The following is an 11,918-nucleotide window of genomic DNA, read 5'->3' as shown; positions in this document are numbered from 1 at the left end:
TTTTCATAGTGGAAAGTTTATTTCTGAAATCAAGATATCTGGACAATCCAAATGCCCTTTACTAAATGCAGACGAAGTGTGGAAATCTTCCATTTCAAGCACATAGAACCACCAGAACACAGGTGAAACGTGGAGGGGTCCCAGCAGCACGGTGACAGAAAATGTCAAAAATCTGACAGGTCAGAGGAAAGTGTGTCACGTAACTACGAGTAGAACCTCTTCAAGATTTTTGATGAGGATTTCCGAGATTCAATACAATTAACTGTGAAAACGGGTGATTGGATTAAAGTGGCTAAACTATCATCAATTACAATGAAAAGCCATCTATCCGGGCAATGCGTTCATTCTGCTTCGTTCACGATTTCATTGTAAATGCTCCCTCTTCTGGATAAAGGTCACCCCGGTGGCTCTCGGTCAACATGATGATCTGTAGTAACTGAGCGGTCGACCCCAAAGAGACAGGCTTTCCATATTATTAAGACAGAACGTGGCGAGTGCGAGCATTTTGGAAAAAATTTAGTTGGGGCGAACAAGCGTGCCAAAGTAATCCAAACTTTCATAGAAAGATATGGAATGATAATTTCAACCTGTTAACTTGGGTGAGTTCCGGAGGGAAAACACACATTTTAAAGGGAAATTTCATTTTCCGCGGTGGGGGTTGGGGGGGGGGGCGGCAAAATATTAACACGTTCAGAGTCAGATTTCAGTTGGCAGAGACCACATACCTTTTACTTGAATCAAGAACATCTATAAATCTACTTCGCTATTCGGGTGGGATGGGAAAGACTAAATGATTGACGAGACCTATTTTTGGACAAAATACTCAAGTGATGCTAATTAAAAATCAAGACTATAACTAATTCTATAAGTAGTTTATTTTTTTCACTGAAGGAAAAAAAATACAGCAGCAAGTTCTGTGTTGGCTTCAATTAAGACCAAATGGTTAACGATTGACGGTGCTACTGTACCAAGATTGAAGTCAACACAGTCATTACTACAAAGTACTTGTTGAAAGGGAGGGAGAAAAAAACTATACTGAAGACAAAGAAAATTAAAGAAAAAAATCTCAAGAGAAAGCCCCACACAGTTATAAATATTATCAGGTTTAAAATGCTTAAAAGGCATGAGTTCTTGGTGAGTGGAAAAGCGGTTACGCTATTGGCAACAGAAAACATTCTTAGCAGCAGGCTTACCCGAGGCTTCCAATTTAAAAGGTTGTTCCTTGCTTCGCTCTATAACTGTGTTCGCGTCGTCAGCACGACGAGCAGACTGCTCCATAAAGACGCACCTGCAGTCATGTAAAAATCTACCGAACCCCCACTGTATCTAAGGTTTAGAATGCATACGGCACACGACGTGGACGTACGAGCTTTCTAGATTCAGATAAGGCTAAGCACCCTCAAAAATCTCTTGACTCTTTTACGGAAAGATTTTCCAATCTTGGCCTAAGGACAGATTTCGTTTTTACTTCGCTCCAAATTTCAATCAGCTCTTTTGACTTTAAAAAAAAAAAAGTTTAGCTTTATCCTGAAACACGTGTGCTACTCGATACCTGCAGGGTTCACAGTTTCCGTTTATTTTTGTTGTGTTTTGGGGTTGGATTTTAAAAAAACACACAAATGATCTGTGAATTAATGAAACACTTCATATTTCAGAAAACAGCATTCGATTTCCCCATCTTCTGCTGTGGATACAGTGGCTTGATCGATCTATATAGGATTAAACACAAGTTCATGCTTTTCATATTACAGCGAAACATTTAAAGAACCTCGATTCAGAATGGTTTTAAGCACAAATATAATTTTTGAATAATGATCAAATCTAGGATAAAACACCAGTTTAGACCGTGTGGATCTTGTGGCTTAACGTCGCACGGTGGTCCACCCGTCTTCGTCAGTCTCATTTTTAGTACGACGAAGGGTCTCTCGTTCCTTTTCCGACCGCCAGGACCCTCTCTCCTTCTCACCGTCTCTCTCCCGATCTCGTGAAAGAGCGGGAGGAGGGATACGGCGCGGAGCGTCACGCTCCTCTCCCCGTTCGTCTTTCCGCTCGTCGGTGCGTCGCCACGAACTTGCTGGAGGTACAAAACAAGAGAAGCTCTTTTCAATGCCTCGTCTGTCATTCTACTTTACACCGAAGACGATCCGGTACCAGATCGAAATGGACTGCTTTCGCCTGCTCCCGAGGGGGGAAAAATAACACATTTCTATCAAAAACCCAGCTTCCGGACTCTTCTGTGGACTAAAGCGAAAGTAAGTCAAAGTGAAATCGTCAGCACTTCTGAATCGGCCACACTCCCTGAAACCGGCTTCGAAAAACAAGAGCCAGAAAGGTGTATCATCTTCACAGAATCACCGGCGCTTGAGACCGTGAGAACTTTTAGGACCCGCTCCTTCGGAAAATGGAAATTTAAATAGGAGCCTACAGGCTTTAAAAAGAGCATGTTCTCTATAAGCTGGTCACTAAGCTTCAACTGTGGAAAGCACTGGTTTTCTTGAAGGCTGCCATTAACTAAATTTTGGAAGACGCGGATGACTAGAAACCGTCAAGCAGCAAGTCCTGAATACAATACTTTTTGCTTCAAATTTTTCGGGCCAGTCAAACCAACCAACGGTTACAAACGAGGTAAATAAGCCTCGCTGTGGCTTATTTTACTAAGGTCTTCAATCCGCAGCCGAGTTCGAGAGTTACAGGGAAATCGAATGCATGATCCGATTTTTGGCAGTGGAACGCACTTCCTTTTACAGGTGTGCTACCTATGTTTAAATCCACCAACTTCTTTAAATTCACCTTTACCGGACACGCGCAATTCTTTTATTTACAGATCTATCGATCTCTAAAGGGTCCTAACCCAAGTGGGGAAATGAACATACTTTCTTCACGTTCCGATCGGAGAGGAGGTCCTCTCCTGTCTCTGTCATCACCACGCCGATCTCTCAGGTCCCGGCCTCCTCGATCGTCTCGGTCACGACCACGACGGTCATCTCGATCCCATTCATCCCGTCGATTCGAATCCCTCCAGCTAGAAGCTTCCTCGGCTGGTCCTCTTCTCCAACCAGCCTCATCCCTTTTTGCGCGAAAAAGGAACCAAAGTTAGCCACAGCTGACGCTAAGCCCGCGTCAGTTTCCTCACCCCGCAGGCACACTTACTGCAGGGGGAAAACGAAGCTTCTTAAATAAGGGCCCAAGCACCACCTGGTCGACCAAAATTCCGGACGGTCCGGGGAGATCGGCCTAAGCCAGTCCTAATGTAGGGAGGTAGGCTAGCGTGCCAAGCGACAAACAGGCTGAGTGGCTCATTTCCAACAAGAGGGAATCTTCAGTAAACAAAGAACACCCACGTCCGGTTAAAGAGGCCAGATAACCAAGGCTGTATTGTACAATGTTTTCCGTCCAAGCGCCATTCCTACTACTAAGGTCTCGCAGACCGACCGTTCTCTCCGCCGTCAGATAACGGGGCTCCGCGCAGAGTAAGCACTGCCTGAATATACTCGATTGACTAAACGTTCTAATCCACCACCCCCCGACCCGGAGGTGATAAGCATGATGCCAAACCTGGGGCGCCTGAAGCGATCCTCACGATCGACATCGCGGTCTCTTTCATGATCTTTGTCATTCTCGTCCCGATCTTGATCTCGATCCTTCTCTTTCTCCCTATCCCAGTCACGGTCTTCGGAAGGTCTGGATTCCCTGGGGGGACCCCAGCTGTCTTCTCTGGCCTTCTCTCTCTCCCGCCATCCGCCTGTTTTTAAGGCAATAGAGTTTATTAATACACCTCTCAGGTCAGAAACACATTTCTCCCTGGGCTTCGCTAACCGTTCTCACAACTTCGCCTCACACGATCAGAGGGCCAGATGAGGCCGGCCTCCGTCAAGTGTGGGGACGCTGCCGTACGTACCCGATGCACTGCATCCGAATGGTACCGAACTCTCAAGGTGACAAAAAGGACATGGAGACCGTTAAGGACTTCACTTCGTAGAATCTGCCTCACCTGGGATTTTCCTCGTCAGGAGTAATTTGACTTTTTACCAAACCCTTCAAGCACTAAAAGTGTGCAACTCTGCGCTTCTGTAACCGAGGTCTTGGCGAAAACTGCCTTATCAAATGTTTTTGCTGGACTGGACTGATATTCTAGAGTAGACTTTGGCCCCTCAAGGAATTTCACATAAAACCGAATACACACGGTTATGTAACTACTGAGAAGTTTTCATTTAAAGCTAGGAGGTGCCCTGATTACAAACGGAGCGTGAGATAAGGATGAGTGTAAGCTGTGCAAATGAAATTCGCTGGTAATAATTCTCAAGCCCAACTTTAGCTGTTTCGACTATCTCTTCATCCCCTAAGCTTTACATCAGAGCCACATAACAGCAACTTTTTTTTTTTAGAGGCAAACTCCAGTAGCTGGATGAAAAGGAGACAGGAGTGGGAAACCGAGTATGCAAGTAAGTAGGCACAAGACAGCTTTTGAGGTACCTCGAAAAGGTTTTCGATTTCAAAGCTGCGGGGGTGGGTGTTTCTTACCTGGTTTACCAAACGGTCTCCAAGGACCGGGTCTAGAATCGTCCCCGCGTCTGGGAATCCTGTCATCGTCGCCACGCCTAGGTCTGTCGTCATCCATGTTTCGCCACGGACCCCTTTCCTCCTCAGCCCCGCGTCTGGGGCCTCGATCGTCGTCCATGTTCCTCCAGGGACCTCTGTCGTCATCCAGACCACGTCGCGGACCCCTGTCTTCATCCAGGCCGCGCCTGGGCCCGCGATCCTCCTCGGTGTTGCGCCAGGACGACCTCTCCTCCTCCATCCCGCGCCTCGGCCCTCGATCCTCATCAACTCCACGCCGGGGCCCCCGGTCCTCGTCCGTGTTGCGCCAGCTGCTCCTCTCCTCGTCCGGCCCGCGCCTGGGGGGCCTGTCGTCCTCGGCGGGGCGCCAGGGCCCCCGGTCCTCGTCGACGGCGCGCCTCGGGGGCCGGTCGTCGTCCGCGTTCCGCCAAGAGCCCCGGTCCTCGTCCGCGCTCCGCCGGGGGAACCGGTCCTCGTCGACACCGCGCCGGGGGCCCCGATCCTCGTCCAGCCCACGGCGGGGAACCCGGTCTTCATCCGCTCTGGCGGGCGGCTCTTTCTCTTCGTCGTCTCCTGCCCGCCTCGGTCGGTCCTCATCTCTTCGAAGAGGTCTCTCTTCATCACGCCCTTCTCCACGCCGCCATTCTCTATTAGATTACACCAAGTTAAATCACACCCAGTGTACAAGCTCACCCGAGTGCTAGACTTCCTGAAGACTTTCATTTTGCATATTAACCTCCCGCCCATAAATGCACACAGTCCTGATGGTTCCCCATTTGAAATCCAACCGCCAATAGGAGTGACGAAACGGATCGGTACGCTGACTACGTTAGTTGATTAACGGATAGATCCCTATAAACGGGCTTTGCGGTCACTAAGAAAACTCTGGCGATTCTGTAGCTGTGAATACTTTGACTCACGGTTTGAACCTCATCCATAATGTAGCACGTCCTTTCCCTGCTAAATCAGCCCACAGGCGAACGGTTTCACGGAGAAAAGATGGAAGTTAAAAGTAAAGCACCGCTTAAAGTGCAGCCACACCCAGTTGTGCAAAGAAAGGAGTGTTTTTGCAAAACCTCACATGAAAAGAAACCTGCACTCCAGTAACGAAGCTGCGCTACACGCACTAATGCACACACGCGGGTTTCTGCAGTGATACAGCCTGCTGAGCCCAGAGAGGCTATCGCCAGAATACTCCCTCACTCAATTCTAACCCCACTAAGAACTGAGAAAACATGGGTTACGGCAGAACTGAGTGTGTCTTTCCAGCTCGGCTCACGGATTCTCTGCAACTGTTCTCTTTTGGACAGGCGATGATGACGATGGTACTTATTAAGCGCTTGCTAGGTGACAAGCCCTGTTCTAAGCGCTAGGGTAGATACAAGTTAATCGGGTTGGACATGGTCTCTTCCCATTTTACCGATGAGGTGACGAGGCCCAGAAGTTAAGCGACTTGGCCAAGGTCACACAGAAGACATGTGGAAGAGCCGGGATTAGAACCCAGGTCCTTCCGACTCCCAGGCCCGGGCTCTATCCACTGAGCCGCGCTGCTCTGAGCCTCAAATTCTACAGGCGCTTCTCCCGTAACGAGTGGGATTGTATTCCTGAAGAACCACACGTGAAGGGAAATTCCCGTTACGCTCTTTATGCTTTGAGCCACGTGGTAAACGTGCACACCCCCGAAGGCATCTACCCCGATATAGGTGTGCAAACTGTCAGAGAGACCAGTCCTGAACTCTTCCGACAGAGCCTCTCCTGAAGGTGTAGGAGAACGCAGGCTTTTAGTAATTATGGCAAATGTCAGAGGCGCCGCCAAATCCCATGAGCTCCCAATAGCGCAAGCTCAAGGAAGAGGAAAAACTTCCAACTTTAGAGCCGACGCGTCTGCGGTACGTGTTACACTTCAGACTGTTCGGGAGGGATATCTGAAAGGTCATCGACGGTCACGGCCCGAAAATATTCTTACTTTTCCGGTGGCCCTCGTCTCCATTCGGCTTCGGGTTCGGCGCTTTTCCGCCACGTGCCTTCAGAGTCTCTATCACCCCAACGAGAATCCTACAGGGAACGAAGCTCGAGTTTAACATTGTATTTACGGGTTCAGTTCAAACAGACCACTTAAAAAACGCCCCAGAACTATTATTACCATAGTAACTTTGAAGAGGACAAAATGTTTGGGGACTTCATTGGAGGCTCTGTCAGCATATCCAAATAACCAACTGAAACATCAAACTGGTAAAACATCCATGAGGATGGATACACTGGGGTTAAAACCTTCAAAAATCTGGAAATAGGGGGGTTTCAAACTAGTGGCTTAAAAATGAAACTTTCCAGGCTAACTTTAGACCGTGAGCCCGTCAATGGGCAGGGACGGTCTCTATCTGTTGCCGAATTGTACATTCCAAGCGCTTAGTACAGTGCTCAGCGCAAAGTAAGCGCTCAATAAATACTATTGAATGAATGAATCAACAGAACCGTCTATGCTGGCCCGGGATTAGGCCACTAACAAGTACCCAACCAGGGACATTTTCATCCATCTAAACACAGATGCATGCGAAGACGCTCCTCTTCCTCCTCCACAGATACCCAACTTGACCCCCTCCTCCCCTACGCACCCCAGAGCTAGGCTTTGACAAGGAGGGTGAGAGAACAAAGTCACGGTAGGCAGGAAGAGAGGAGCATCTTGTAGTGGGTGGGGACAAACCTGCCCTCCTAGCCCATCACCACCTGAAGTCTGGCCATCCTCCACCTCGGTAAACTCACACACACAAAGCAACGGACCGGCAGAGCGTGGGATGGTGGTCACGGTTACGCGTTCTTTTGACGAGACTGAGCGAGACTTTCCATCTAGGGGGAATTGGCCTGTGCCAATGCAACCTCTGGGCAGAAACAGTCCAAAAATGACCAGATCCTTCTTACCTATTCTTGTAATTAAACCCAACTGGCAGGAGGAACGTCTAACTTTTGCACACTCTACGGAAATATAAATGTCCCTTTCCTCCCCTAGAATTCTGGGGGATTTGCTGCTTGAAAACTGGTTAAAGACGCTCAACTTTCGATCTCCTATGCTCAGGTACACAACTTTTTTAAAGTTACTAGGTCAGGGTCATCGCCATTGAAAAGTTTCATCTTCTAATAAATTATACCTAGAGAAAACGGGGTGGGAGAGCGTTTAGCGGGTTACCTTTACCTTTCTAGAAAGCGGGTCATCAGAAATCCGCCGCTCCTCTTCTCGACGACGTTCTCTCTCTTCAATTTCCAACTCTCTCTGACGTTTTTTCCTCTCCACCTCTTCTAGTTTTTTGACCCGCTCCTGATACTCTCGTTGTTCTTCTTCACGTTTTTCACGTTCGGCACGTTCTCTCTCTTCACGCTCTGCAACAATGTGTACCGCATATCGTTTTACATGCTCCTCAGACTGGCCACCACCGACCCCTCTCCCGTGACTCAACGTGGCTCTCCCATCTCCTCTCTACAGTCTTAGGTGAAAGGGAAGCTGAGTCAAGCACCAGCAGGTAAGTGCGAATAAATGCGCGTGTAACTGCGGTGGGGGGAGAGTGGAGGGGAAATCAGGAAGGATGATAATCGGTGCTGCGGTAACGAAATCCCTATAGAACCACGCTGCCGTTCACACGCGGGCATATGCAGATCGTGTGCAGGTCACATAAAAATGTATTTTGATCCTTCAATTAGAGGACTGGCCCTCTAGAAAATCATAACGGAGAATGGTTTAATGTACTGATAATGATGATTTGGAATCAGGCAGAGGAAATGCATTTCTTCAAGCAAATGCTTACGGTACTCATTCACATTAATCCTCCAGGTTGTAGGTTTGCCACTATCACAGGGGAAAAAGGAAACGATGACAGCACGAAGTCGTCTATCACCTTAGCATCTGGTATGCCACATGCTGAATGCCAACTCTGGAGCCATCTGTTGTCTGTTTATTTTAACTTAGCATCTGAATGCCAGCTCTGAAAATGCGGTGTTCCCATCTGAATTGGTACGAGAATTCTTTGGCCATCAGGCAAAAGAATCAAAAAGTCAAAGACTATCATCCCAAAGCTTGAAAGCACATGCATTCTTCCTCTAAGAAAGGCTTTACTGCACACACTATTACCGCAGGGTTCATGCCTAAGAAGTTGAGGTGTCTTTGCCACGTGTACAAGACTCCCTCTAGACCCAGATGCCTAAACATTTGTGTATTTTCAATTTAAAAAAGCAAAAAAGCATCCTTTCATCTTAGATTGGCCCTCCCTCGCTTCATTCCCATCTTGTACCCTTAATCATCTGTTCCTCTGCCAGCCTCTGCTCCTCCTCCTCTTTTTCTCTGTAGTAAGTGATGCGACGCTCCTCCTTGCGTTGTTTTTTGCGTTCCTCCAAGCGATTCCGTCTTTCTTCGGCCAGCCGCTCTTCAAACTGCTTCAGTTTCTCCTGCAAAGACCAACGTAAGAGTTCTCTGAAGCAAGGAAATACTTAGCATTTTGTTAGGGCAAAATCACATTTTTCCCTTCACCTCATGATCCTCACTCATATTACATAAAAGTCACCGGCTGCCACTTAAGACTGGTTCTGGTTAACTGACATGAAAACGCCAAAGCAGTCAACTTTTCGCCAGTGCTCTAAGCAGAAAACAATAGGCCTGAAAGGGCCTATTCCCTGCAAAATGAATATCTGTGTCCTCCTGATAACTCTGAGAAAGGAGATTATTCTAATAGTTCCCGTAAAAGTTAACGGCATTAAACAGTCCAATTTTTTTCTTTCAAATAAAGGCATACCTCATAAACAGATTGCCGTGCAGCCTTGAGTCTCTCTACAAACAAATCTCGGTCTTCCAGCATTCGGGACATCCTATTCTTGTGTTCAAGAGCCTTTTCCCGTTCCAACTGCATAGTAGTAATCTGTAAATAGGTACTATGTTAGCTGTACAAAATAGCACGTTGCTCTTCTGAGTTCGCGCCACAGTATGAAAACTTTGCTGTTTTTCCAAGTTACAGCCAAGCGACGACGAGGGACTTCCGCATGCCCTTGTGTCCTGAAACTGCTGCCAACTAAAAATCGACTGTGAAGCAACAGAAACTAATAGACCCAGGCTTCTTCAGAGTCCAGAGGTGGTCCAAAGGGCACTCGTAATGCAGAGCAAATCGAGGAACGTCAAGTCCCACTAGAGAGCGGGGCCATCGGCAAGTCCTCTCCGGCTCGGCAGGCCCCTGCGACGTTACGCCCGAGGAACCAGTCATCTCTTCACCCGCCTCCAGTCTGCCCAGTTCAGGGACAGGGATAAGGTTAAAGCCATCACGCCCCTGAGACGATGGAAACATGGCAAAGTCCTTTACTGCCTGTATTTTCCCACCTCCAACTTCTGGTTCCCGATTACATTGAGGAGAATTTGGATTTAGTTGAATAGTATCCCTCAGCGGTAGGGGAACGGTACAACGAGGCAATCATGCCCCATCCCAGTATAATTTGGAGGCGGGGAAGAGAGCGGACCAAGAGCCCACAGAAGACATTTCATCCCACTGAGTTTGAAGCATTCTTGCCAGCCAAGAATCTCTGCTAACCAATCATCTCCTCTTAGCTGAGAAGCTAATGGACAAGACAGGAACTATTCCTGGGTTTGCCCTGTCAAAAGTAAACTGGCCACACGGCAGGAAGGATGGTTTTTAGTTGAAGATTCTAACATTTCGGTGCGTTGTGTACCTGAAGGGTCTGGAGGAAGAGGCCGACCATTAAAGAAGTGGGCAAACCCTAACTGGTGGGGAAAATCCTGGGAGATGTCACTTTGTTTGATGTCTTTGCGGCACTTTTTAATATCTCCATGGACTCTGATACTTTAAATATTACAAAATATATAAAAAAATTACCCTTGGGGCTACTCCCTGTGCAAAACAATTAAGAAATTGTGAGAGCAAAATGGTACCACTTAGATTCTAAACAACATACAAAACTAACACATTTATGAGAAACATACTCTTTCTTCTTCTTGTTGTTCCCAAAGGTCCATATCTTTCACTCTCTGTTCTTCATAGGCACTTTTTATAAGAGGGATTTCTTCCAAACGTTTTGCTCTTTCAAAGTAGTCGATCTAAACAAAATAAAAACATTAGTAAAGGACTCTGCCAAACCGGTGCAACTTTTCCATTTCTCTGGGGAGTTGAATGATTTCACTAGTACCTTTTTTTCTTGGTTCTTCAAACGTTCCTGGAGTTCCTTCTTTTCTTTCTCAAGCTGTTCAACTTGTTTGGCCATAATGAAATCTGGATCCAACTCCTCGAGGTCCTAAAGAGCAATAGAGCACGTGTGTCGTAGTGAATCACTACGGCGGTATTTGCCTTAGTTTAAGAGGGGTTGCCTTGTGGGTTTTGCTATTTTCATAGCGTCTAAGTGTTGTATTCTCCCAGGCGCTTAATACAGTGCTCTGCCTAGAGTAAGCGCTCAATATCAGTTGACTTTTAAATGTAACAGATACCATTTAAAAAGTTCCGTGTTAAGTGCTACTACGTGCCGGGTACCGTAAGCCGGGGAGAAGACAAGATAATCGGACTGGACACAGTCCCTGTCCCACATAGGGCTCACAGCCTTAAAGCACAATCTCCTAATACATCCCACATCCCAGCACACTTGGCTCCTCTAATGCCAACCTATCCACTGTACCTCAATCCTACCTCGCCACCAACCTCTTTCCCAGATCCTGCCTCTGGCCTGAACGCCCTCCCGCTTATCTGCCGAGACAATGACTCTCCCCACCTTCCAAGCCTTACTGGAGGCCCATCTCCTCCAAGAGGCCTTCCCTGACTAAGCCCTCATTTCTCTTTTCCCACTCCCTTCTGCATAATCCTGTTTTGTTGCCTTTATTCACCCCACCCTCAGCCTCAAAGCCCTGAGGTTCATATCCATAATTTATTTATATGAACGTCTATCCTATCTACACTATAAACTCACTGTCGGCGGGGAACATGTCACCAACTCTGTTTTATTATACTCTCCCAAGCGCTCAGTACAGTGGTCTGCACACAGTAAGCGCTCGGTAAATGCAATTCACCCCCACTGATAGATGAGGTAACTGAGTCACAGAAGTGACTTGACCAAAGCCACCGAGCAGACAAGTGGCAGAGCAGGGATTAGACCCAGGTGCTCTGACTCTTGGGCCTGCGTTCTTGCCGCTAGGTCACACTGCTTCTTTGAAAACACTTAAGGATTGTATAAATAGGACCACTTTCCATTCTTTAAGATATCCAAGGGTGTTTTTTTCCCTGAATCAAAATCATGAGTGTCACCACACACTTGGATTTACATCCCACTGAGAATCAATTTCAACACTAAAAACGTCCATACTTCTAACCCCAAATATAATTTTCGGCCAA

At 47.3% G+C, this 11,918-nt stretch overlaps 1 protein-coding gene across 1 annotated transcript in view; it reads right to left on the bottom strand.

Annotated features, from left to right (window-relative positions):
• Positions 1 to 11,918, bottom strand: part of EIF3A (eukaryotic translation initiation factor 3 subunit A) — a 29,832-nt gene continuing 17,914 nt past the window's right edge. Inside the window, exons 13-22 of the mRNA XM_029080211.1 lie at positions 10,729 to 10,833; positions 10,526 to 10,639; positions 9,333 to 9,455; positions 8,835 to 8,988; positions 7,745 to 7,929; positions 6,524 to 6,612; positions 4,522 to 5,204; positions 3,556 to 3,742; positions 2,874 to 3,067; positions 1 to 2,074 (exon numbers count right to left, since the gene is read on the bottom strand). Coding sequence (XP_028936044.1) covers positions 1,863 to 2,074; positions 2,874 to 3,067; positions 3,556 to 3,742; positions 4,522 to 5,204; positions 6,524 to 6,612; positions 7,745 to 7,929; positions 8,835 to 8,988; positions 9,333 to 9,455; positions 10,526 to 10,639; positions 10,729 to 10,833 — 2,046 coding nt within the window. The 3' untranslated portion in view covers positions 1 to 1,862. The remainder of the gene's footprint in view (positions 2,075 to 2,873; positions 3,068 to 3,555; positions 3,743 to 4,521; positions 5,205 to 6,523; positions 6,613 to 7,744; positions 7,930 to 8,834; positions 8,989 to 9,332; positions 9,456 to 10,525; positions 10,640 to 10,728; positions 10,834 to 11,918) is intronic.

This window comes from Ornithorhynchus anatinus, chromosome 16 (genome assembly GCF_004115215.2).
Source record: "Ornithorhynchus anatinus isolate Pmale09 chromosome 16, mOrnAna1.pri.v4, whole genome shotgun sequence".
Lineage (NCBI taxonomy): Eukaryota > Metazoa > Chordata > Mammalia > Monotremata > Ornithorhynchidae > Ornithorhynchus > Ornithorhynchus anatinus.
Note: the sequence above shows the minus strand (reverse complement) of the source record. Positions and strands in the feature narration are given on the sequence as shown.